The sequence below is a fragment of the Seriola lalandi genome, unplaced genomic scaffold, assembly GCF_002814215.2.
Source record: "Seriola lalandi dorsalis isolate HSWRI2012SDOR001 ecotype SW California unplaced genomic scaffold, Sedor1 jcf7180002054520, whole genome shotgun sequence".
In the NCBI taxonomy this organism is placed as follows: domain Eukaryota; kingdom Metazoa; phylum Chordata; class Actinopteri; order Carangiformes; family Carangidae; genus Seriola; species Seriola lalandi.
In genome coordinates, this window is record NW_019525073.1 from 6,421 (window position 1) to 29,010 (window position 22,590).

At 39.8% G+C, this 22,590-nt stretch overlaps 3 protein-coding genes across 4 annotated transcripts; 2 read left to right on the forward strand and 1 right to left on the reverse strand.

Annotated features, from left to right (window-relative positions):
• Positions 1 to 356: 356 nt before the first annotated feature.
• Positions 357 to 5,648, forward strand: yod1 (YOD1 deubiquitinase). 2 transcript variants are annotated; one of them, XM_023414066.2, is made up of 3 exons: positions 357 to 411; positions 2,121 to 2,333; positions 2,865 to 5,648. In XM_023414066.2, the coding sequence occupies exons 2-3, from the start codon at positions 2,126 to 2,128 to the stop codon at positions 3,560 to 3,562; spliced, it is 906 nt and encodes a 301-aa protein (XP_023269834.1). In that variant the 5' UTR covers positions 357 to 411; positions 2,121 to 2,125; the 3' UTR covers positions 3,563 to 5,648. The 2 variants fall into 2 exon arrangements, with proteins under 2 accessions (XP_023269834.1, XP_023269835.1); XM_023414067.2 differs by having other exon boundaries at positions 383 to 488.
• A 937-nt stretch (positions 5,649 to 6,585) lies between these two features.
• Positions 6,586 to 13,388, forward strand: LOC111660672 (specifically androgen-regulated gene protein). Its single transcript, XM_023414028.2, has 4 exons — positions 6,586 to 6,668; positions 10,331 to 10,486; positions 10,769 to 10,964; positions 11,066 to 13,388. The coding sequence occupies exons 2-4, from the start codon at positions 10,382 to 10,384 to the stop codon at positions 12,217 to 12,219; spliced, it is 1,455 nt and encodes a 484-aa protein (XP_023269796.1). The 5' UTR covers positions 6,586 to 6,668; positions 10,331 to 10,381; the 3' UTR covers positions 12,220 to 13,388.
• A 1,283-nt stretch (positions 13,389 to 14,671) lies between these two features.
• Positions 14,672 to 22,337, reverse strand: kif17 (kinesin family member 17). Its single transcript, XM_023414065.2, has 14 exons — positions 21,326 to 22,337; positions 20,893 to 21,039; positions 20,606 to 20,707; positions 20,139 to 20,328; positions 18,826 to 19,278; positions 18,581 to 18,675; positions 18,278 to 18,479; positions 17,994 to 18,091; positions 17,483 to 17,598; positions 16,983 to 17,211; positions 15,954 to 16,212; positions 15,760 to 15,821; positions 15,551 to 15,671; positions 14,672 to 15,299 (listed from the first exon to the last, which is right to left on the reverse strand). Exons 1-14 carry the CDS (start codon positions 21,554 to 21,556, stop codon positions 15,109 to 15,111), a joined length of 2,496 nt encoding a protein of 831 aa, XP_023269833.1. The 5' UTR covers positions 21,557 to 22,337; the 3' UTR covers positions 14,672 to 15,108.
• Positions 22,338 to 22,590: the final 253 nt, after the last annotated feature.

Here is a 22,590-nt window from a genome sequence, read left to right on the forward strand (position 1 = left end):
TAATGAAGGGGCCTTTAGATTTGGAACCACTGGGCTTAACTAACTAACTGGTGGTGGTTACAACTAGCTCCAGTTTAAACAGATACAACAGTAAAATGATGCATCAGTGTCAGGCTACATATTTCAATGTCATTATTAAACATGACATGAACAGAAATGCCTCAAGAAAGTAGTTACAGTGTGTTTTGCACACACTGCAAACACAGGAGGCCTCAATGTGCTTATTTGTGGCATAACAAATACTGTAAATATTAAATATTACTGTAGCTCAAAAACTCGGTTGCATCTATTAGGGAATTTACGGTAGAAGACAGCTAGCGTCATGATGTCATACAGACGTATGTGACGTCCCACACACCAGCGGTCTCACTAGATGTTTATTGTTTCAGGCAGGGCTGCAGTCCACGGCAGGTGAGGAAACAAAACAACTTAGCCCATTGTCATACCACTTAATGCACTTGGTCGTGTAAAGATTTGTCGCCTGACAGGTAAAAGAATTTACCATAGTTTATTTGGATGCGAAACGTTTGAAAAAATACTGTCCAATTCACGCCAAGATAATGGTCAGGCTAGCATGCTAAGGTTAGCAGATGATACATGATACAGTTAGCTACCCGTCAAACATTAACATTAATTTGTGCCTGAATACGGGCAACTATGTTTCTTTCATACACTTTTAGAATAAATGTCACTAACAGCGCGACTATTTGTCGAGTTGAGTAACAAGTGGCCCCACATAATTCAGTTTTTCTTGCTTGGCAGATAGTTCCTAGCTCAGTTCGCTATCTGTGTGTCTTATTGCTGAGTTAACTGCTGGAACAAAGAAAATAAAACAAAGCAATGTCGCTGTCAGGTGTTTTACTCTACTGCTGCTGCCCATCAGCAGTTTAATTGTTATACGTCTATTTAGAAAGCAGTACTATAATATAACGGCTAGCACAATATAGACTATCCGACCTGCCTTCGGTGTAACATTGACTATTATATACAATTAGCAGAGTCAAGCTAATGTGGCTTATCGCTACATGGTAAAGCAGATAAGTTCCAAGCTAGATAACTTTACATAACCTCAACAACATGTAAATAAAGTAACTGTTTACTTGATTCAAAGTCGTTGAATCCCTGCACAATGTACTTATTAGACGAATTACATAGTACAAATAATTTACCATGACTAGTGGATTTACAATTCAAGCTATATGTTTATGACTCGGCACTTAAAACTGCAAACTACAATTTCATGTATAGTATTTCTTCTTGGTTTCTGGCTCTTCCCTATGTCCAGTTTGTATCTCACATAACCACTCTTACTACATTTTGACATTTTGTACTGATGAATTGAGGTACTATTTTAGTTCAAAGAAAAAAACGTGAAAAAACGTAACTCAAACTGCGTTTATGACATTTAAAGGATCTATTTGACATTTCTAATAACCAGGTCACCTATCCTGCTGTTGCACCAGCTCCAGGCAGTAAATTGGAAATGTTAATTAATTTGATTAGGTATGTTAGCATTCTTCCGTCCAAATAAAGATGGCAACCAGGAATTAATTACATACAGTATATATCAAGTTTACCAGGTTATTAGGTATCTCTAGCTAAAAGTAATGCAGTCGAATCCTGCAATAAATCCTACCTCCCTGAAGGTTATAATGTTCCGTTTTATTTAAATAGCTTTTGAGAGGTGTTGATTTAACTGTGATCATTTTGGAGGATGTAGTTTGTGATGCTGTTGAACTGTAGCCTATTGGATTATACAAAGAGGTGTTTCTGTTATTTAGTCTGCTGTCATTGAAATAAATGAGGGACAAAATAATGGAAACACCTGTCTAGACCTGAAACTGGTACATATTTGTGGTTGAACATTAGAATGACAGCAGCAGAAATGGCTGGATATGATTAAGATTTGATGTATTCCAGATAGGCTTTTATAGCAACAAAGAAAACTTTATCAGAAATTTTATTTAATATTCTTTATGAATTGAGATTTTTACCAAGTGTCCTCTTGATAGTTCAATCTCTTGTCAACAAATGCCATGGTGGATTAGTCATTTGTATACCAAGTACTTTCATTGTTACAGATATGAGTTAAATTCAGATTTGTTTTCACATTTTTGTAGGTAGGATGTTGAGGCTTCGCTGTAAGACCAAAAATGGGAGCCACATAATGCAGGGCTTGACTCATCAGTCCTGTGTCCAAGAGCTGAAGAGTAAGGTGGAGGAACTGACTGGTATCCCCTGTGATGTGCAGAAAATTATGGTTGGTTACCCACCCTCCAGCCTTGATCTTCGAAATGGAGATGCTCACCTCAAGGATTACCCCATCAAATCAGGTGTGTGTCAAACATCAAAAATATACAGATAACATGGGGAAAAAATCACATCATTTATTGTTGATATTATTTTATTTTATTATATGTTAGAAACCTTTTTTTCAAGACATAAGTAGAATGACAGATTTTACATTTAAGTTCAGGTTTTTGTAGCTCTGGACAGTATTTCGTGGATTATCCAGAGGAACCAGGACACTGTTTCTGCAAAAAAAAAAAAATGCTGTGAAATTTTTTTCATTCTTCATTGCTGTGCACCCCAAACAAAATTCAGTTCACCTTCATTGTATTGCAGTTGTGGTAGAAATATCAGATGGAAATCTTAAAACCATGGCACACTATTTTTTGTAATTGGGTGAACTGACCCATTTATATACACTTTTTTGCAATCAGATTTTTTTGAGACGTTTCAAATATGTGCACAAGATTAAATTGAATATCTATAATCAATATAATGTTTTTTCCTCTCCACGTTGTCAAGCAAAGTCTGACCAGGCTGAGCTCAGTTGTATCATTGATTTGTTATCCTCACAGGAGACACACTCATTGTTGAGGAAGAAAAAAACAAGCCAAAGCCTCAGGATCATCCCACTGTGACTAAAACACCACGCCTGGAAGCCTCACCTGTGCTGGCACGTCGAGTGGTCCCAGCTGACAACTCCTGCCTCTTCACCAGTGTGTATTATGTGGTGGAAGGTGGCGTATATGACCCTGCTTGTGCTCCTGAGATGCGAGGCCTCATTGCCCAAATTGTGTCGAGTGACCCTGCAGCTTACTGTGAAGCGGTGCTGGGAAAGACCAACGAGGAGTACTGCTCCTGGATAAGACGCGACGACACCTGGGGAGGAGCCATTGAGGTGTCCATCCTGTCCAAGTTTTACCAGTGTGAGATCTGTGTGGTGGACACTCAGACAGTCCGAGTTGATCGATTTGGGGAGGATGCTGGCTACCACAAACGTGTACTACTCATCTATGACGGCATCCACTATGACCCGCTGCAGAAAGAAAACCCCGGCTCTGACACCCCGCCCCAGACTATCTTCTCCACCACAGATGACATAATCCTGGCCCAGGCCCTCGAGCTGGCAGACGAGGCTCGCCGCAAGCGGCAGTTCACGGACGTAAACCGCTTTGCATTGCGCTGCATGGTGTGCCAGACAGGCCTGGTTGGACAAAAGGAAGCTCGGGAGCATGCCAAGGAGACAGGCCACACTAATTTTGGGGAAGTATGAACATTGTTAAGTCTTTTTTCCCCTCTCACAAATACAACCACCACCAAACCTGTGCCCCATGTCTGACAACTTTGTCTGTCTGTCTGTCTGTCTGTCTGTCTGTCTGCTTGTGTGATCCTCTACCTCACATTGTCTAGCGACATCTATGGAGAATCTGCAGACACTGTGTTCAGCCTCTAACCTGTTCAGTATTATTTTTTAACTGCTGTCAGTTCTCAAAGTCAGAAACGCTACTGCAGAGCTCTGATGTCATTAAACCATCATGTTGGCCTGTTAGGGATGGTTTCAAATCTGTTTAACCTGGGCCAGGAAATTATGCAAACAATTCTTAGGATTTGTTTTAATCTGTTTCGATTACTCGATGTCTGGGTTGTATTGAGACAAACCAAACAGTGGCTGATGTGTTGTCAGTTAGAAAATGCACCAACTTGCTAATAGTTACCTGTGACTGACTGAACTTATATATGTGATAAAACCCCACTGCAAAGAGTGATTAAACAACCACTAAGAATTATTTGTACTATGATGTGGTCCTACTCACTGTTGTCTTAAATGCAGCACACCAAGTTTGACTGTTATTCATCATGTTGGTTATGTAGCATGTTTTATATTTCCCTTGTGGACAGAGGTTTGTCAGGAACTCTTCCAGTACTTAAAGCTGATAATTTGGTTCACTTTAGATGTCTGAATTGTTGAGCACAGTTGGGCGTTGTTAATGCCATGCTAGAATCATCTTCATACAATTGTGCTATTTGCGACATCACCTTGAATTTTCTGAGCAGTGGCCAGTGTGAATGAGGTTTGAGATTGAGTTTATGTATTTTGAAATAGATTTATCATATTGCAAATTGTAATCAAAAATTAGCCTAATTACTTATGTGGGACTTTTTCCCCCTTTTTTAATGTTGCATCATCGTTTATCAGTGAGCTTGTTTTAAATTTAAACAATAAATACATAAATAATGGTGCTGAAAACTATTTTACAAAACCTGTAGTGCTTTGTTTTTCTCCATTGGTACGACAGGTTTTCAGGAGTGTAATTTTTAATTCTGGTGTGTAATTTTCAGATGTCATGCTGTAAGAACTAATCTTTTAAAAACCAGTTGTTTTTTTTAAAAATATTGTTGCATAGTTTGAAAAACACTTAAGCGGTCATGAGGGGGTGTTTGAGCATTGTATTTCAGAACACAGATCATGGTGAGAGGATGCAGGGTGAATTAACTACAAGTCTAAAACGAGTGTGTGTAAGCTACGCTGTGTGAGAGAAGTCCTGCTCACTTAATGCATTTACTGTTCAGGTACAATCCATACATTATGTGCTTTGCTAATCAACATTAAGCATTAATCTTTAACTTTTTCAATTAGAATTTTTCATCTCACAGTCGGGGTGTTTGGGAACTGTGAGTAAAGGTTTTGGTTTAATTTGTAGTGCTTGTCCAAATATTGCCACTCTGTTCCACTGTATGTTTTGCACAACTGGAGGATGTTCTCTCATTTTCAGCTAAAGTCAGGCATCATCTCTTTGGTTATTCATTGGAAACTCACTGCCTAAAAGGATGAAGCATGCACTCATGTATGCTAAACATCGGGTCAAAAATGTGTAATCGGAGGCGGCCATTAAGATATCAGTTTTTTTTTTTTTTCCTTGAAGCTCAGTTTATTATTCAGAACCAGTATTTGGCAATATTGGTACAGAGTTGATGCCAAAAGTTTAAGTTTGTCAAGGGAGGATTGATTGGGACTTTCTGTTAGAATTTTTCTTGGTTCAGACTCTGAGATGGTGTTAGGAATAAACGAAAGGCAACGCGAATATGTCAAATTACTTCTTTGTTTGAATGTGAATTACTATGATTTTTTTTCCCTTATCTGTTACCTTAGGTAGTTTGTTTGATTTTTACAGTAATAATGGATTAATCAGCTTGCATACAAGTGAAACTATGAAACGGCTTTGTTGTATTTTGTATTAACCAAGTTCTCATGACTCTTCAAGGACAATAACAATGAATGTTGCACATAAAGCACTACAGAACAACTGGATTTACTTGATTTTTTTCAGTGTTGTGTCACAATAAAAAGTTATAGCCGATGATGTGTACACGAGTCGTTTTGTAACAACTGTTTTTATGATTGTTATCATTCTACTTGACTAGTTTATCATCAAAGGTATGGATCTTATATAATGTCTATTTATCCATATAATTGTATTGTGACAAAACTCACTTCAAGCTAATATTGCTTCACAGTTCTCATGTCTAAATGAATATAAACCTTTACAGAAAACTAATAAAACAATCTTAAAAACACTACAGTCCATTCAAAACAATGAGAGAAATGTGTGTTACTTTAAGTGGCTCTGATTATTTTTGTAGTGATGGATACAAATAGATAACGGATATAACCATCTCTATTTATAACTCGTAGTCAATCCTTGGTCACTAGAGATCAGCCCCGTTTGGCTGAACAACACTGATCCTGTGCCATCAGAGTGGGATTACACTACCTACATGTTATTTTTACCTTAATAGGATCAAAGATTTGTTCAACTGACTGTTTGACCAACTGTAGCAGCTACTATTAAAAGAGACAATTTATAGACAATTATATATATATATTTATATATATATATATATATATATATATAGAAAATAATTTAGTTTGTGTGGTCACACAGAAGAAGCTTTATGCAAACCTTGTCTACCACGGGTTAACGGTTCCTAGATTAACGTGAACACTGCTCCCAACTCTTGTGAAGTAACGACTAATTGTTTTGTATTGCATTTTAAACGAGTCTGGGTTATTATCAGTGGATTAAAACGCCCCCCGACCACACGCGCTACTGTTTGCAGAGAGAGAGAGTTTGAAACAGATACTGATTAACAGATTATTGCAGGTGTAGCTATGACGACGAGGTCTCGCGCGTCTTAAGGAAAAGGCTGCTCTCTGATTGGCTAAAAGCTTAGGGCACAAAGTCCTTCATGCAGGTATCTCAGAGCCGCTCACCCACCGCGTCCTCACTCAGTGGCATAAGAAGCAGAAGATGGATAACTGACTAATGCGCGGAGAGTCAAACAGGTGGTCGACAGCTGCAATTTTGGACAACTTTGTGGTCAGTACTTATTTTAAATATCTTAGTTTAAATCGTGTTTATCTTCTGGTGTTAATGGTGATTCATGGCACTTATCGGGGTTAAAGGTGTCAACCTGTGCTTAAGCTTTAAATTATGATTAATTTCAACATTTTTCATTTTCTAAAGAATCCCGTTTTAAAAAAATGTGTCTTCTGCCACATGATGATCTCCGACTTCAACTTTTTGTGGCGTCACACTGTAGCTATATCTGATGTCATTGAGAAATGTCATATAGTGTGAAGTCAGGCTTTGTATTATTTGTAGACTAGTTTCAGGGGTCTCTTGGGACTGGAGTAAAAGCAGTCTTATGTATATTATACACGTTTTGATCAATGGATGTTTGTATATTTTGTAATAGTCTTTACAAAATGAAAAATAGCCAAATGAACTTGGACCCCTGATGAATGTGAAGGCAGAGGGTTGCAGGTCAGGTAGTGAGGGTTAAACGGAACTTGAAAAACTAAACAGGGATGGTTTCACCTAGTTGCATAATCCCTTTCAGACAGTGCATTAACCTCTTAAGACCCGAACTCTTGCATGGCGTGCATTTTTAATTTCTCTTTGCTATTTAGGCTGATTGGGACCTGAGAAAAATGATGTCCACATATGAGGATATTAGTTTTAAATTTCGATTACTGAGTGGCAGTATAATATCCTCATATGTGGTCACCAGGCCCTTGTTGAGAAAAAGTTAGTATTGTGGTCTACATGTGGACGCCAGGTCCTAGGAGGTTAAAGATAATAAAACCTTGGGCAGTGTCTCTTTTATAGCCGCAATCAAAACAACACTGTGCTATTGTGTCAGAGATTAATGCTGGAAGGAGTTTGACATGGCAATTAAATTTGTTGCCTCAGCCTATGCATCACATGGTTTTGCTAAGCTCAGTATGTTTTTTTTTTTTTTTATGGCAGTTGCTACTGTCTTAACAGGAGTCTACATATAAACACAGATCAAAATATACCACAATGTTAAGTTGTACAGGGGCTAGTGACTAACCACAGTTTTATAAGTGTGAGGTTTTGTTATGAGAGGGGAAAACCCAACTCAAAATACAAATTATTTTTAAATAATCTCCAGGCCACAGCAGCTGCTCTGGTTATCTGCATGGGATCAAGCCAGATTGTGTCAGGTATATAAAGCGTTATCTTAGTTTTTCCACTGTTCAGATTCATATCCTGACTTGCATGCAGCAGGACAGATGGGGACATTTACGGAACGGCCTGGTGAGATGGGATGACATTGCAAACCATGAATAGTGAACAGGAGTGCTTTTGTGCTTCCCCTGGTCTAAGTAGCAGCCCTTCCCTCTCAGGTGCTGAAACTTATCCAAAAGTGAATTTCAATCACTCAGATCAGACAGGAGTTCCTTTATACTAAAACTCCAGCTCTATTTCTACAATACCAGTAAAAGTACAGTAAAAGTAAAGGGAAATGTGTTAATTTTCAAATTTTTTGTTTGTTGTGGTATAAATCTCCTGCTCAAATGACAGTTAAACAAATGCGGAAGATGCTTTTATACAAAGTATCTACATTTTAGCATCCCCAGGAGGAAACCAATCTCTAGTCAGAGTATTACAATTTACATACTCTTTTTATTTCACCACCTAAAACTGATGCTTTATCCAGGGGAAGAAAAACAGCCAAATACCAGACTGTTACAGTAAGACAACACGGTCACACTGGATATCATATAGCTTTCAGGAGATCATTACTGCTGCCCTCCACCCTGTCGGAAATTGATCCGGTTGAGGAAGATTAGGAGTGGCATGTGGGCTGTAATCTGAGTCACATGCAGCAAGAGGACTAGTTAGATATCTGTCAGAAACAGACTAAGCTATGATACTCTGTCATTCTCTACCAGGCCTCTAGAAAGCTCATGTCCATGTGAGAGGCATCACAGGGTCACACAGGATGTGACACATGGCTATGAGATGATATTTAGACAGGTCTGAGGGAGCGACGGGGCCATTCAGAAATCTAGAAAATAGCCTAATAAAATCATGCATTACTTGTGTAAACAAACATGCAGCCATTGTAGTGGTTTAGCCAACACAGACTATGTGTCCTTTTATAATACTGTGAACCATATGCCAGGCATACTGTATTCTTTTAGATGCATTTCCAGGCAGCCCCTGCAAATAGCTTTTGCCAGTAAAAGTATGAAAATTAATTTAGATTATCCACCAGAATTACGTTGCATTTAATTTGTTTTTTCCCTAATTATGTTACAATTGCACGGTAACATTGTTTTGAAAAGTTCCTGTTGGGAGTTTCACAGGCTATAATATCAGAAAATAAGACCTAGTAGAACACTAAGCAAATATAGATGCTGTGAAAATAATGACATGAACTTCCTGTCTTGCACTAAAATGGTTGCTGTTATGCAGTGGTTGATTCTTAAGTGATGGGTGTAGGAGTTTGCCCACAATGTAATCCAGTCTGATTCTATACTGTCCCTGTGAGCAAAGAAATTTTTACGTAATGAAAACATAAATTTAATGCAGCGAATTAGCTAACTAGACTAGGTTTAAACAGTTGATAATACAGAGGATCTAAAGGCCCACTTTGGACAGTTTTAATTCACTTGTAATAGATTTGAGTTGCGTTAAACCCTTTTTACTTCTTAAGAAATAGTTTTAACATTCTCCTGTGACATTTTCCTCTGGGGTGACAATGCATGTAGCACAATAATGCTGTGACACATTTGTTGTTCTTTAATGGCATGATGATGTATGAAGTCTACAGTTGTGCACTCTTGTCATGAATTGATATTGTAAATACAGATTCTTTTGCAGTATGTTACAATTCTTGATCAAAACATCCAGCCCTACACAACCCAACCAATGTACATCATGCTTGCAGCACAGGCTAATAGCATTGCAGAACATAACTCTGGGTTATCTTTACATGTCTGACACTGTTTATATTTAATCCTGAGCTATTCATAAACACGGATCAGCCTGATCCGGAGCTGTCCAGACCTCTGTGGTGCTGATTACTGGTCACACACAGCAGCTAATTTTCCTTCTTCCCCATGTCTCCCTTTTTTTTTTTTTTTTGTAAACCAATGTTTACCAGCTTCCCTAACTCCAAGCCATGTCCTGTTAATCAGTGCCTGTGCACACCATACTGTCACTTATTAATCAAAGGAAACAAAGGAAAAACAAAGGAAATCAAAGTCTAAATTCCTATACAGCTAAAAGACAATGTCATGCCAGAGCTTCTTGTCCTGTAGAATTAAAATTAGACTTGGTCAGCGCCTTGAATTTTTATAATATGTTGATCCAGAAAAATACATGCTGGAGTTCACCCTGTTACTAAATGTTGCAGTCTTTTTTATTTAAACATTTTATCAGACTCTATGATTATCTTCCATTTCTAATTGACTCAGTCCATGTGTTTAATTTACTCTTAAAAACATTATTTTACCGTGTAGAAGAGGGGGCATCTAAAAAATAAAAAAAAAACTCAGAAAATGGTTAAGAGAAGCAAAGTATAAACAATGTGGTTAAAATATGGTATGGTCCATTTAAAGGAATCTACTTCACACTATTTTTTAAAAGAATATTTTCACTCTGCTAAGGTTGTAGAGGAACAATTTAAACTGTAATTTAACTCTCCATTTATTTACTTTTCACAGAGTGAAACTCAACAAACTGTGCCACTAACCTTGGATAAGTAGGGTACTAAGATGCCCAAAAGCGATACCTGGCCAGGTGGCATTGGATTGGAGACCATGACTGGCATGGACAGTGCTGGCAGCTATGACAGCGTTGTCAGTGCCAATTCTGTCTTTGTAAGTAACTGACCTTACCTGAATCTCAGAATGTGAATAGATCTTCTACATTATACAAAACAACATGAAATATTGAGACAAAAAACATGTAGGTAACTGAAACAAATCTGAACCATAAAAATTAAGGATTGAATCTGGTTTATTAACTTTGTATAACATTTAGAAGTCAAGGGTTTAGAGCCTCAAGCATTCTTATATAAAAGAAATGTAAATTCTTCTGTTATTCAGTTTCTGAGAGTTTATGTCTCTTTTGGGATATCTAAATTGTTTTATGTATTACAGAGCGATGATAGTCTGGAGCACCTGTCTGCTGAAGAGAAGGCCTGTCTCATGTTTTTGGAGGAGACTATTGAGTCTTTGGATACTGAGGAGGACAGTGGACTGTCCAATGACGAGCCTGACCTACTGCCCAGCCCTGGCAACCTTGCTACCAAACTGGCTGACCTGTCAGCCTCCATGAGCAAAAGCAAGCTGAACAGTGAGTTAATCTCTTGAAACAGATGCAGAATTAGAAATCAATCTTTGAAATACAGTAATGCATTGTACTTCCAGTAACAAACGTGCTCGTCTGTCTATCAGATTCACAGAAACCTGCCTCTAAAGAGCCAATCAAGGAAAATGCTGACACTAAGCCCATGCAGAGCTACCTGGTTCCTACACCTCTTGTTATGGCGAGCAGCACTATGTGTTCTGTACCCAGTACTAAACCAGGCATTCCTCCAGACAAAAACCTCTACTCCAAGCCTCAGTTCACTCCTTCAAGCAGCAAACCTGGTCACAAACACAACCAGAAACCTGTCACTCCCCCTGTACCTTTGGAGGTTAATGTTGTGATACCTCCTCCCACCAAACCGAGAGATAACTCACTTAGGGCAGCTGAGAGTCCTTTACCTAGAGGACCTCTGTCCTACGAGGCACTTGTTCATCTGCGAAGGAGTGCCTCCACAAAGAAGACCCCTTTGTGTCCCACAGTTGATCATACTATAGACTTGGACAAGCGCCTTCCTTCTTCAATGGAAGGTCCAAACCTTGGAAACCTGCCAAGATCTGAGAGATCTCACTCTGAGTCTTCCAAGTCTAAGACAAGTCCTCCAGTTGTGGCCCCTAAACTCAAAAAGATTCCTGCCAACACATCTGTGAAACCACCAAACGAAGCTTTGATAACCTCAGACTCTTCATACAGTGTCAAGCATGCGACAGATCCCCAGGTGGTGAGACTGACAGCTTTGCAGAAGCTTGGGCTCCTGAACGACCAACAGCCAGAAAATAGGATAGTAGCCCCCCTATCTCCCCCTAAATCTCACTCCTTTTTGGACCCAACACCTAAGAGATATACAAAAGGTCCATCTAACGGTAATCCATCAAGAAGCCCATCGTTTTGTTACTCTCAAGTGCCCACAGAGCCTAAGAACAAGCTGCTGCAGAGCAGTGCCAGTTTCCATAACTACTCAAGACGTGACCAACAGTCTGTATCTGCATCACATCCTGTCCAATCCAATGGATTGAAGGCAGCTGGTTTGGAGCGCTCTGCTACCGTGAACAGCTACAGGAATGGTGGAAACTGTCCTGAACTGGGACATATGACAGCAGCCGAGCCAGTGAAAACCACCACTACAGCTCAGCCTGCCTCCCACAAACCTTCAAACGCAGTTGCATATACTGTGATGGTGGTGCCTGGGATGGGAGCTGATCGAAAAGAAGCGCTCAGAAAGCTTGGACTGCTCAAAGACTGAAAACTGGTAAACAACAGAAGTCTGCCTGCTTAAATGCAGTGCTTAGAGAGAGTTCAAGAGTACCATCAGATTAAAGAGAGTTACAGCATTAAGCGGGAACTTGGCACTTGACACTTTGGCAAATTTAAGCATGAGGATGAAGAAGAACAACTTAAAAGGAAATAACAGCACTTTTAATCTAGGTCATGCTATTTTACTTACTTGAGGGCAGTTTTTCCCCAACTATTGTACTGTAGGTCTGAAGAGTATCTGGAAATGCACCTTACACATCAAACCCCTGATGCTCTCCATATTTGTTGAAAATGGTGTCTAACCAGAATCTCTTATTGTGTTTACTGTAACAAATTTCAGTTAGGCGCAACAGGACACCAAATCAGCCTAAGACTGCATATGGAAAAAGTAAGCAGTATAAACATCACTATAGTCCTTCACCCTTAAATCTCCAAATCAGATGCGGCATTGGTTTTCTGAATGTTTAAAATACAGTTTTGCATATACTAGTATGTATACTCACTTTTGGGGCTATAAGAAATTATTTGTCCTAATTCAGATGTAGGAAATTACGTTGCAGTAAGCCTTGGTGTGCACAAAAAAATCCTACTTTAGAATAGTGGTGACACACTGAAAGCAAGCCACAGTGTGGTTTTCTATGAATCTTGTTCCTTCCTCATTACATAACAGTACATAACACGCTGTTCCACTCTACTTGTACCTAAAGGAAACATCAACCCCAATCAAGAGAATTTTAACGTTACTGATTGTTTTGCAATTCACAGATGTGCCTATAAGTGGATCCTTGAGAACATTACTTGGAGCAAAGCCGCAAAAAAAAGTTTATGCAGCTGATCATTATTATAAAACAAAACTCTGAAAATGTTTTGGGGTGATTTTTCAGTCTTTTCTAAACTATAGTAGCTATCAGAATTACATGATTATTAAGATCTGATGTACCAGTAGCGCACAGATTTGTTTCTACTATAATTTTAAACTGTATATGTTGTTTAGATGGTCTCAAAACATGTATGACAAGGTGGGTTCATGTGACTGCCTTCATGGTTTAAATACTGGAGATGTTCATGAGTGAAAAAAAATGACAATGTGATTATTTCTACCAGCTCTTTACCATTTCCATAAAGTCATCACTGAAAATAAAAAAAATCTGCATGTAATATATTACATATTGAAATCTTTATCATGACATCTAAGCACAGTATTACAGCAGTCATCTGTTTCTGCGCAAGTGAGAAAATACAGTAAATTTTTGAGTTGTTAAGCCTAGTTTTTGAAACTGTTGCCACGCCTTGTGGACTGTTTCACTTTGACATGTAATTAAGTTGAGCTCTAAATGGTTTGCCCTTTCAGACTGAGCGGTTGAACAACAGTCACAAAGAGGCAAAAACCCTTTTAAGTCAAATCGCATCCCTGTAAACCTGCAAGTGACTTTACCTCTCAGCTTCACCCAGCACTCCACTTACAGAATGACTATCAGTCAAACTACTCATCTTACAGGCCACTCGGGCGATGAGAAAGCCTGCTCAGCTGTTCTTCCATTATCCGATTATCCTGAGCCCCACCTCCATGTGAACTTAGCAAACCGGTGCTTTCCTTTCTTTGTCCTCTTGATATCCCTTGCATGGAAGACTTCTAATTCCTCGTACTGACTTATTTGAATGGCTAGGCGATTCTTATGTAACAGTACCGAAGCCTCAATGGAATTAGTGTGTGGTTGACTATTGCAAGAGACATTTACAGTTTCCTTCTATAGTGTTATCTTCTCAGTAAGGCAAGCACCTCGCCTAATGGACCTGTACCTGTGTCTAGTATGTCTGCACGTGGGCAAATAAAGGGTGTCAAATTTTGAAACTGACACGGGTCTCTGCCAGTCAAGTAATATTAAACAATGGATGTAGAAATCAGGCCATTGCCAAAGTTAGAAATGTGATACTAAGACAGAGAAGAAAGCTGCGGAAAGGATTGCGTTAATCACTAGAGATACATATGCAACTACAACGTCAGAGGAAGAAAAAAAAGAAAAAAGGATAGGCTGCAGTTTGTGCATCTGCTGCAGCTCCCACACTGGAGAGACAGACTCCATCATGGGATTATTTCAAATCAAAAGAAATCTATGCAAACTTTCAATATTAACATCAAAATCTATTCTTATGATTCACAGTTTTGGCTCTAATTAAGGGTTCTCTCTCTTTATCAGGGTTTAATAGCCACACAAAATGCACAGTGCTGACCCCAGAGGTCATATGTAACATGAGATAAGTGTCTACTACCTGTCAACACTGGTGCCTTGACAACAGCTCCTGTGACCCATTTGTGACAGTGGAGTCACCCATTTGTTGTGACTGTTCTGACATGTCATTGGCTCAGATCTTATTACTTTTCATCACACCCGAAACAAGTGAAGTTTAAATGGCTTTTTGTAAAGTAAATGAAATTAGCCTTGAAGTGGATTCATTTATTTATTGTATCTATTCAGCAGCAAATGCAGAGTTTTAAAATGTTTGATAAGGAACGGATTAAAATTGTGGTTTAGGATCAACAACAGGAAAATAGTTTAGAAAAGAAACGTTACAGTAGCTGAACTTTGAGTTTCACAGTGCCTGAATCAAAAGTTTTTAAAGTACAGTGCAAAAACTTACAAATAGTATCATAACATAGGTAGCATTTTCCTCAAAATTACATTCAAAGTGTGACACAAGACACAACTGGACTGTCCACTCTATACATTTCTGGTTAGCAGTAGTTATCAAAAGTTCAATATTTGATAATTTATTATCCACTATATGTGATCAATCACGTTGTATAAAATCTTTATGTCAAAAATAGATGATCGTGAGATGTGTTAGTGTGTATAGGGCATGGGAATTCACAGTCCTCTCAAAACCCCTCATTCTGGATGTGAGTTTTGCTTTTTTTGCGCTTCACCTTACCATTGGACACGGGGACACCCAGCGACTCCAGGCGAAAGGGTCGCGGCAGGATGGAGTCTGAGTTGACGGGTGGGTTCACGGTGGAACTGTTCATTGTTAGGTGGGCCGCCCCGTTAACCAGGGGAGGAGAGTGGATGGCTGTAGGAAGAAGAGCTCCGTCAAATGGGTAAGATCAACATATGAGGGAAAATGCCTAAATGTAAAATGTGAGTGCTGCAGAAGGTCATCTTAGTTGTAAAAAGGTAGCTTTTCTAAACTCTCACCAATCTAAACATGGTTACTTTTATACCATTGTTTGCATTTGCTCTACCTCAAAGAACTGATGCTTCTAAATGTAAAGAAAGCCCAGTTAGTGATCAGTGGAGAAGACCTGAAGGTCCTGGTATTACCGTGTCCCTTGGTAGTGTCGCCCCCCATCAGTTGGCTGGCTCTCTTTGACTTGAAGTAGCTGCTGGCGATGTTCTCACTGTCACTGCGGTCCAGCATTTCCTTATACCTGTCCTCTTCCACCTGCCAAAAACACAAAGGAGCACGGCTGTGTGAATGTTTCAGTACATGTGAGTGAAAGATGACGTATGAAACAAACACATAAACACACCATGAATGATTCTCCACTATCAGCAGTTGAGCCTCTGCGAGTTGAAAGTTTTGGATGCACTGCTATGAGAGAGAAACAAAGCAAGATAGTATTTAAGGGAAAGAATCTGTGTCATTTCTAAAACCTAATAAGCATCTACTTAGTCTCTCTATGCCCCCCCCCCCCCCCCCCCCCCCCCCCTTCACATGGTGCACCTGAAGGCAGTGTTGTTTTCTGCACCATCACATCCGGCAGCCTCCAAGCGGCGCTATCCTCGTCCCAGACAGCTTCTTTCTTCAGGCGGTCCAGGTTGCTGTAGTTGCAGTCACGCCGCACCAGGGGAACCATACGCTCTAGCAGGCTGCTCAGGAGTTGCCCCTCCCTCTCCAGCCGGCGGATTGTTGCCAGGTAGTCGTCTCTCTCCACCTCGAACTCTGCCTGCAGGTCCCGGATCTCCAGTTTGGCTGCTCTCAACTGTCATAACAGGTTAATCAAGTCAAGTCAATTTTATTTGCACAGCTCCGAATCATAACAGAAGTTATTTCACAGAACCTTTTATATAGAGCAGGTCTAGACTGTACTCTTCATAATATTAATGTGTCTTTATGGTTGAAGGGCAGAGCATACAATTCAGCACTGAAAGCTTAAAGACTGCAATTTTGATTCCACATTATCCAGCAACAGTTAGTGCAAACCTCTTGTTGGTCTTATGTACTGCACACCCTGAACACAGCTGGAAAATGCTGCATGGTTTTGAAGATTTGATGTGCAATAAAACAGCAGTTTTTACTTCCTAACTCAGCCAATCCAGGAGGAGACATGAGCTTCCTAATTTTCTGTTAAGTTAAATACTTTTACTCTCAAGCCTCGTAATAAGAGGGGAAAATATGCATCACTGTGAGAATTTTGGAACAGTTAGTACAGTTAATACTATTCCTACTCTGAGATGCTTAATAATGATGCATGAGGCTGGATGAATAAAAAAGCTTTCATGAAAAGTATAGTTTCAGCTGTTATTGCATCGACAATAAAGAGTAGCAAAATGGAAATTTTTCCTATGAAAATTGGATTATTATTTTCAGAGCAGGGGATTTTTTTTTTTTTTTAGGGTAGAACAATTATATATTACAAATGTCTACAAAAGACCCATAATATACAGTATATTCCTTTGTCAGGGGCCAGATCCATTTTTGAAAATGTCCCATACATCCTGTCACATTTGTCATACAACCGCAGTGACCCACCTTGCCCTGGACCTTGACCAGAATTTGGCTTTTTGCATGAACTTCTTCCTGGATGGAGTTGTAGACGTTCAACAGCACATTTTCACTCTCCTCACTGTTCTCTGACAGAGCGCAGATAAGATGGACTTTTCTCTGGTCTGCAAGGTTCTTCCTCTGCCGGTGTCTCTGCTGTAACTCTTTGTTCCTGGCCTGCTCCCCACCCACCACCTCCTGTTCCAGCTGCTGCAGCCTGTGGAGAAGAGAGATGAACAGGAATGATGCATGGGCAGGGAGGAAGTAGAACAACAACAGCAGCTTCAAGTGCCTGACAAGAAGAGGCACTTGAAGCTGCTTATTTTCCTGGTATAATGTACAATGTTGAAAAGACACTATTAAGAAAGACATTTATCATGAAGTACAAGCAGTGCTGATGGTAAGGACCAGCTATTAGGTCTCTGACTGACAGTTTCAACTACGTATGTAAAATGTGTGTGCAGTTTCACCATAGAAGAAGAACAAACCTTTCCAGCACATGCTTCTGGTCCAGAGGCTCTGCTGTGGTGGCGTCAGGTGAGTGTATAGGTCCATCTCCCCCTGGACTTTTTTGGACACCAACTTCTGCACAGGGTACAGCAAGCTGGATCACCAACACGAGGAAATAACATCCATTAGGTTTTCTAATAATCCACTGTTTATTTTCATGTCAGAACCACACACCAAACAGCATTCAAAGGCTGTTTGAAATCAGAGAGAGCTTGTATGAATTTAGGGGAATTAGCATATTTAAAAAAGCAAGGGTAAGGACTAATACAAAAAGGAGATGCATAACTGTCAAAGGGGGAAACCTGTGGATGAGTTGTGATTATAAAATAAAAATGTGTAGTTACTTGGTAAATTTAAAATAAAATTTAAAATAGGGTGATAAATAACTACAAAACAGATATGATCAGTATCACTGCATAAATGTAGCAGTGAAAATCTTTTTTTTTATTATTTATTGGTTAGTGGTAATTTGGCGGTAGTGGACAGTACCTTGGTCAGAGGAGTTTCTCCAGTTGCAGTGTGGCACACCGCATCAGTTTTAAGGCAGAGCTCTTCTTCAGCGACCTGCGTCATACAGCTCGAGCTCACTGATGTTGGGAAACAAACCAGCAGTGTCAGCAAACAGGGTGTAGAGACAGTAACAAGAAATCTTGATACACAAAGCAGTCAAAAACAACCATCTTGCTTTTTGTTCAGACTTTATCGGGAGTGTTGATTCACTAGTGCTATTTGACATAAAAGTGAGCACTGAAACCAATTTATAAACTCTTTACATGGTTCTTTGTTGTGTGCAGATGATCTTTTGTCATCATTCTTGGGGACAGAACTCCCCCTGCTGGCTCGGGCCTGCTCCAGATTAGATAGTTTGGATTCATAAGAGGAACGCAGGGCTGCAATGTCCTCCTGCAGCTTTGCCTTGGATTCCTGCTCTGCATCGTACTCAGCCTGCAACTTGGCCAGCCTCTCCTCGTACTCCTGTGGAGAGAGCAGAATACAGACCATAAATCACTTGATCCTTATACATTACATGTGGTTATGTGAAGTGATTTATTGGTGTGGGAACGATCTGTAGTTGCCTCTTTAATCTTTTCCTTTCCTGCCTCTGCGGTGCTCGACTGTGGCCTTGAAGGAAGATCAGGGGACTCTTCAGACAGCTGACCAGCCAGCAGAGCTGCGTGACAAAAGGACAAAAAAGCAAGAATTTTCTTCAGCAAGAAAAGCAAATACAAGTGAACATTTTCTCAATATGTGCATTTAAATTTTTCAGCAGTATAAAATAAAGATATGTTGTTTATATCAAAAGATAAAATATACCACTTACTTGAGAGGTTAGCAGTGCCCAGCTGGCCTGAGATGAGGGCCCGCAACTGCTTAATCTCCTCTTGATACTCTCGGAGCAGAGCATCTTTGGGGTCCTCGTTGATACGAGGTCTGTTCTGGATGCTCTTGGCTCGGTTGGCGTAGCGCAGCGTGCTCAGGCTTTCCTCGTAGTTGTTGTCTGCAGGGGAGAGACAGGCGATCATCAAGGTGCGCGTGTTTCCTCCCAGAGAGTCCTGCAGCAGCCTGGTCAGCTTGGAGTCCCGGTAGGGGATGTATTTGGAGCGTCCGTCCACCAGGGCAGAGATGACGTTACCCAAGGCCGAGAGGGAAAGGTTGATCTTGGTGGCCTCACGCAGTCGTTCACCGGTAGCTCCAGTTTTAGACTGACGCTCACTTCCTGCCAGGTCAACAAGGTTGAGTTTACCTGCTCGTAGATGGTCCTGGCCAGCTGCATCTGAGAATGTGGATGACAAAGAGAATGTAAAGAAAATACAACTTTAAAGTTTCTGTATCTTGTATTAAGTGAAAAAAAAAATCACTTAGATACAAACATTGTTAAAGAAATACCTGTCTATAACCATCTCTTTTGATTGTCATTATGCAAACATACAGTGCTTGCTCACACTGTCTTTTTACTATTTATTAGTTCTCTGAGAAATATGCTTATTGTGTTCTTTTTATGCAAGTATTTGTTTATTTAGATTTTGTAATAATTTTTGTGTTTTTAACTAATAAGAATTGACATCTCTCTGTAAAACACTCTTTAATGTGTCCTATAAATAAATTGACCAGTATTTTGCTTTCTTATTCTTTGTATAACTGGCTGTCCTTTTTGCACCAACATGTAAATCACAGATGAGTGATCCATCCTAGTAGAGACAGTAATAGCAATTTCTCCACACAATATAGCTAATAAAGCAGTATACAATGCAGCCATGAGACACGGCGCTTTTTGTGTTAACAAACATGTTGGCTACCTGTCAATCATCCACATTTTTATGTGAAACCAACATATTTACGGTCTTTATAAACAAGTCATGCAGGAAATAACAGTTCAGTGGAAAGTTGGTACACCGAAAAGAACAATTTCTCACCACAACAAAGGTCTTGAGACATCGTAAACATAACGACTTGATGATATCAGAAGGTGGAATTGTTCTTTAACTTGCTGCTGGTGACGTTATCACACACAATAGCAACACATGCCTCTAAAAACTCGGGTTTATGCAAATAAAAACTTCTTTACCACATATTAACATATTAGATATATAGCTCAGTGTGTTAAAGGTATTGTATAATTATGTGTGTGCTCACCAGTGTTGCAGATCTCCAGGTGGATGGTGAAGATGGAGTGAGAGCGGGAGGAGTCTTTGTTCATCAGCGTGTAGCCCACTGCCCGGTTCCTCCAGCCCTGCTCTATGATTCTCTCACACTCCCCCACACTGTGCACAGTGTGCAAGGAGAGGTCCCGCACATACACCCCACGCTCTGGGTGCTCTTTCAGCTAGGGCATTCACACACACAATCAAAATGTGTCACCCTGTTCAAACACCTTCACCTTCAAGGAACTGTATATGCAACTTCTGTTCTTTGAAATCACCATGGCAACTTCTTACAGTTTTGTGTGCAAAACATAAGCACTGTTTTCACTTTCAGAATAGTCTGAGAAACAGGTTTCATTATCATTGTATTTATCAAAGAACATTAATCCCTTTGGCTTCTAATGTTACACAGTATATCCTGATTTGTTTATTGAAACAACAGTGCTTTAAGAGACTTACCTCCAATCTCTGTTTGGTGTCAGTTCCTAAAAGGTCTCTGATTTCTTCATTGTAAATCTCCAAGTAGGAGGCCCTCACCAGGAATTTGGTATTTTCTGCACACTAGCTTGCACATAAACATACAAGCATAATATTATTCTCTCTGAGCATGCATTGCTTAGATAGGCCTCATCATTAGACTGAAGCAAGTATGTAGATTGCACCAACAGAAAAAGTTTCACAAACAAGGTCTTTGCACTTTTTGCATGAAATATATGTGTGGCACAATTAACAGTTGCCCTGCCTACCTGAATACTCTCAAAGATGTGTTCAAACGCCCTCGGGATGACTCCCCTCTGGGCTGCAGGCTCGGACACCCCCTGCATTGTGAAAGACTTACCACTTCCAGTTTGTCCATAGGCAAAAATTGTGCCATTGTATCCCTCAGTGACACCCTGAAAAAAAAAAAATTTGAAAAAGAAAAATAGTGCATTGGTGACCTTTTGCATAAAGCTTCTTTAAAAAGGAGCAACACCCTGCTGACCTTCACAAGTGACTGACAGCAGACTGTTAAGTAAATAATGAGGTCTGCAATCAGTAGCAATAAGATATAGGCAACTGATGTGCTGAGGGTGTCCAGTGACCAGTGAGCTACTTTTGTAATGCCTACATCTGCAAACTGTTGCTTTGTGCTTGCATTGAAAACAAAAAACAGAGTCAAAACTGTTTCAAGGAGCTTACCTCAACCAAAGCATAGGCAATCTCATTGTACATCTGCTCAGTGGTTTGGTCAATGAAGTAGTTCCCATCAAAGGTGAACTGTTTGGGCGGTTCATCCACGGCCCCAGGCTTCTCAATGAAGCACTGGCAGCGGCGCAGATCCATGGACAGCACCATCTTAGAGCCGAGAGCCTTCTCCCTGTCATTCAGGGGCCTGCACCTGACCACCACCTTCACTGACTCTGACCCCATGACTCACCATTCACTCCACAGCAGTTGGCTTGTGAGCAGGTAACGGAAAAAACAAAAGGTAATATTCAGTTCTGATTTATAAATGCATGTCTACAGAGGTGAGTTGCAGCAGGAAATCCCTGCCCTACTAACGTCTAGCCAACAAAGAGTTCACATCTGAAAGTCCACTGAGACGAGCTTGTTTACCAGAAGACATCATACACCAGGTGAGAAAAATAGTCAAAAAAAAAAAACAGTTGAGAAAAAATGTAAATAAAGCAGAGTTAAGGCGGAAATATTTACAGACATAATGTTGATAACCCTCGTCGTTCATTCGGCTGCGCTGCCCACGGCGTTTGGACGTTGCCTAGCAACCGTAAACAACCGTTGAGGGATGAAACGGCCCGAGAACATAAGACTGTATAACGGCGGCCATTTTGGTGAGGAGGGAGTGAGGTCCAAGTGTGAAGTAGGTGCAATACAATAAAAAATATGTCATATCTTCACATATTACTACATAATCATGTATCCTTTTTTTTAATATAGCAAGAATGTAAACTTCAGTTCATTAAGATGTTGTCTCTTGAACTACAGCTTCAATTTCCTTCTATACTCCAGGTGTCAGGTATATATAAATCTTAACTACATACTCTTTATCTGCCTTGTCAAGAAGTTAGTCCTCTGCTTAGCAGTGCATTGTCATCAATGGTGGATGAAAACTTGAAATTTGAAATAACTAAAGATTTTTTCTCCGTTAACATTTAGGCTAAATGCTAAGTTGAAAAAGCAAGAGTTATACACTGAAGGAGGAGATGTTAAATTATACAATGTATAACAGGACTAATATAATGATACAGCTGGGAGGACACTCATAGTAAAGAAATAATAACATATTTCAATTTCAACAGAAATAAAATAAAGCAACTATGTGATAGTTGAGTAATAGGCAAGGTTTTGGTCAGTTGGTCAGACATGTGAAGAGGCCTTTTTTTTTTAAGTTTAGTGGAATTCATGATTAATCAAAAAAAAAAAAAGTCAGAAGATTAAATCTATTA

What these genes read in the sequence shown, in the direction of transcription:
- kif17 (XM_023414065.2), bottom strand. Translation starts at nt 21,556, where the DNA reads ATGGGGTCAGAGTCAGTGAAGGTGGTGGTCAGGTGCAGGCCCCTGAAT. An exon ending in TTGCCTATGCTTTGGTTGAG is followed by an intron (nt 21,040 to 21,325) that starts GTAAGCTCCTTG and finishes TTTTTTTTTCAG; the next exon opens with GGTGTCACTGAGGGATACAA. An exon ending in TGCACACAACAAAGAACCAT is followed by an intron (nt 18,092 to 18,277) that starts GTAAAGAGTTTA and finishes TCCCAACATCAG; the next exon opens with TGAGCTCGAGCTGTATGACG.
- yod1 (XM_023414066.2), top strand. Translation starts at nt 2,126, where the DNA reads ATGTTGAGGCTTCGCTGTAAGACCAAAAATGGGAGCCACATAATGCAG. An exon ending in GGATTACCCCATCAAATCAG is followed by an intron (nt 2,334 to 2,864) that starts GTGTGTGTCAAA and finishes TTATCCTCACAG; the next exon opens with GAGACACACTCATTGTTGAG.
- LOC111660672 (XM_023414028.2), top strand. Translation starts at nt 10,382, where the DNA reads ATGCCCAAAAGCGATACCTGGCCAGGTGGCATTGGATTGGAGACCATG. An exon ending in TCAGTGCCAATTCTGTCTTT is followed by an intron (nt 10,487 to 10,768) that starts GTAAGTAACTGA and finishes TATGTATTACAG; the next exon opens with AGCGATGATAGTCTGGAGCA. An exon ending in GAGCAAAAGCAAGCTGAACA is followed by an intron (nt 10,965 to 11,065) that starts GTGAGTTAATCT and finishes TCTGTCTATCAG; the next exon opens with ATTCACAGAAACCTGCCTCT.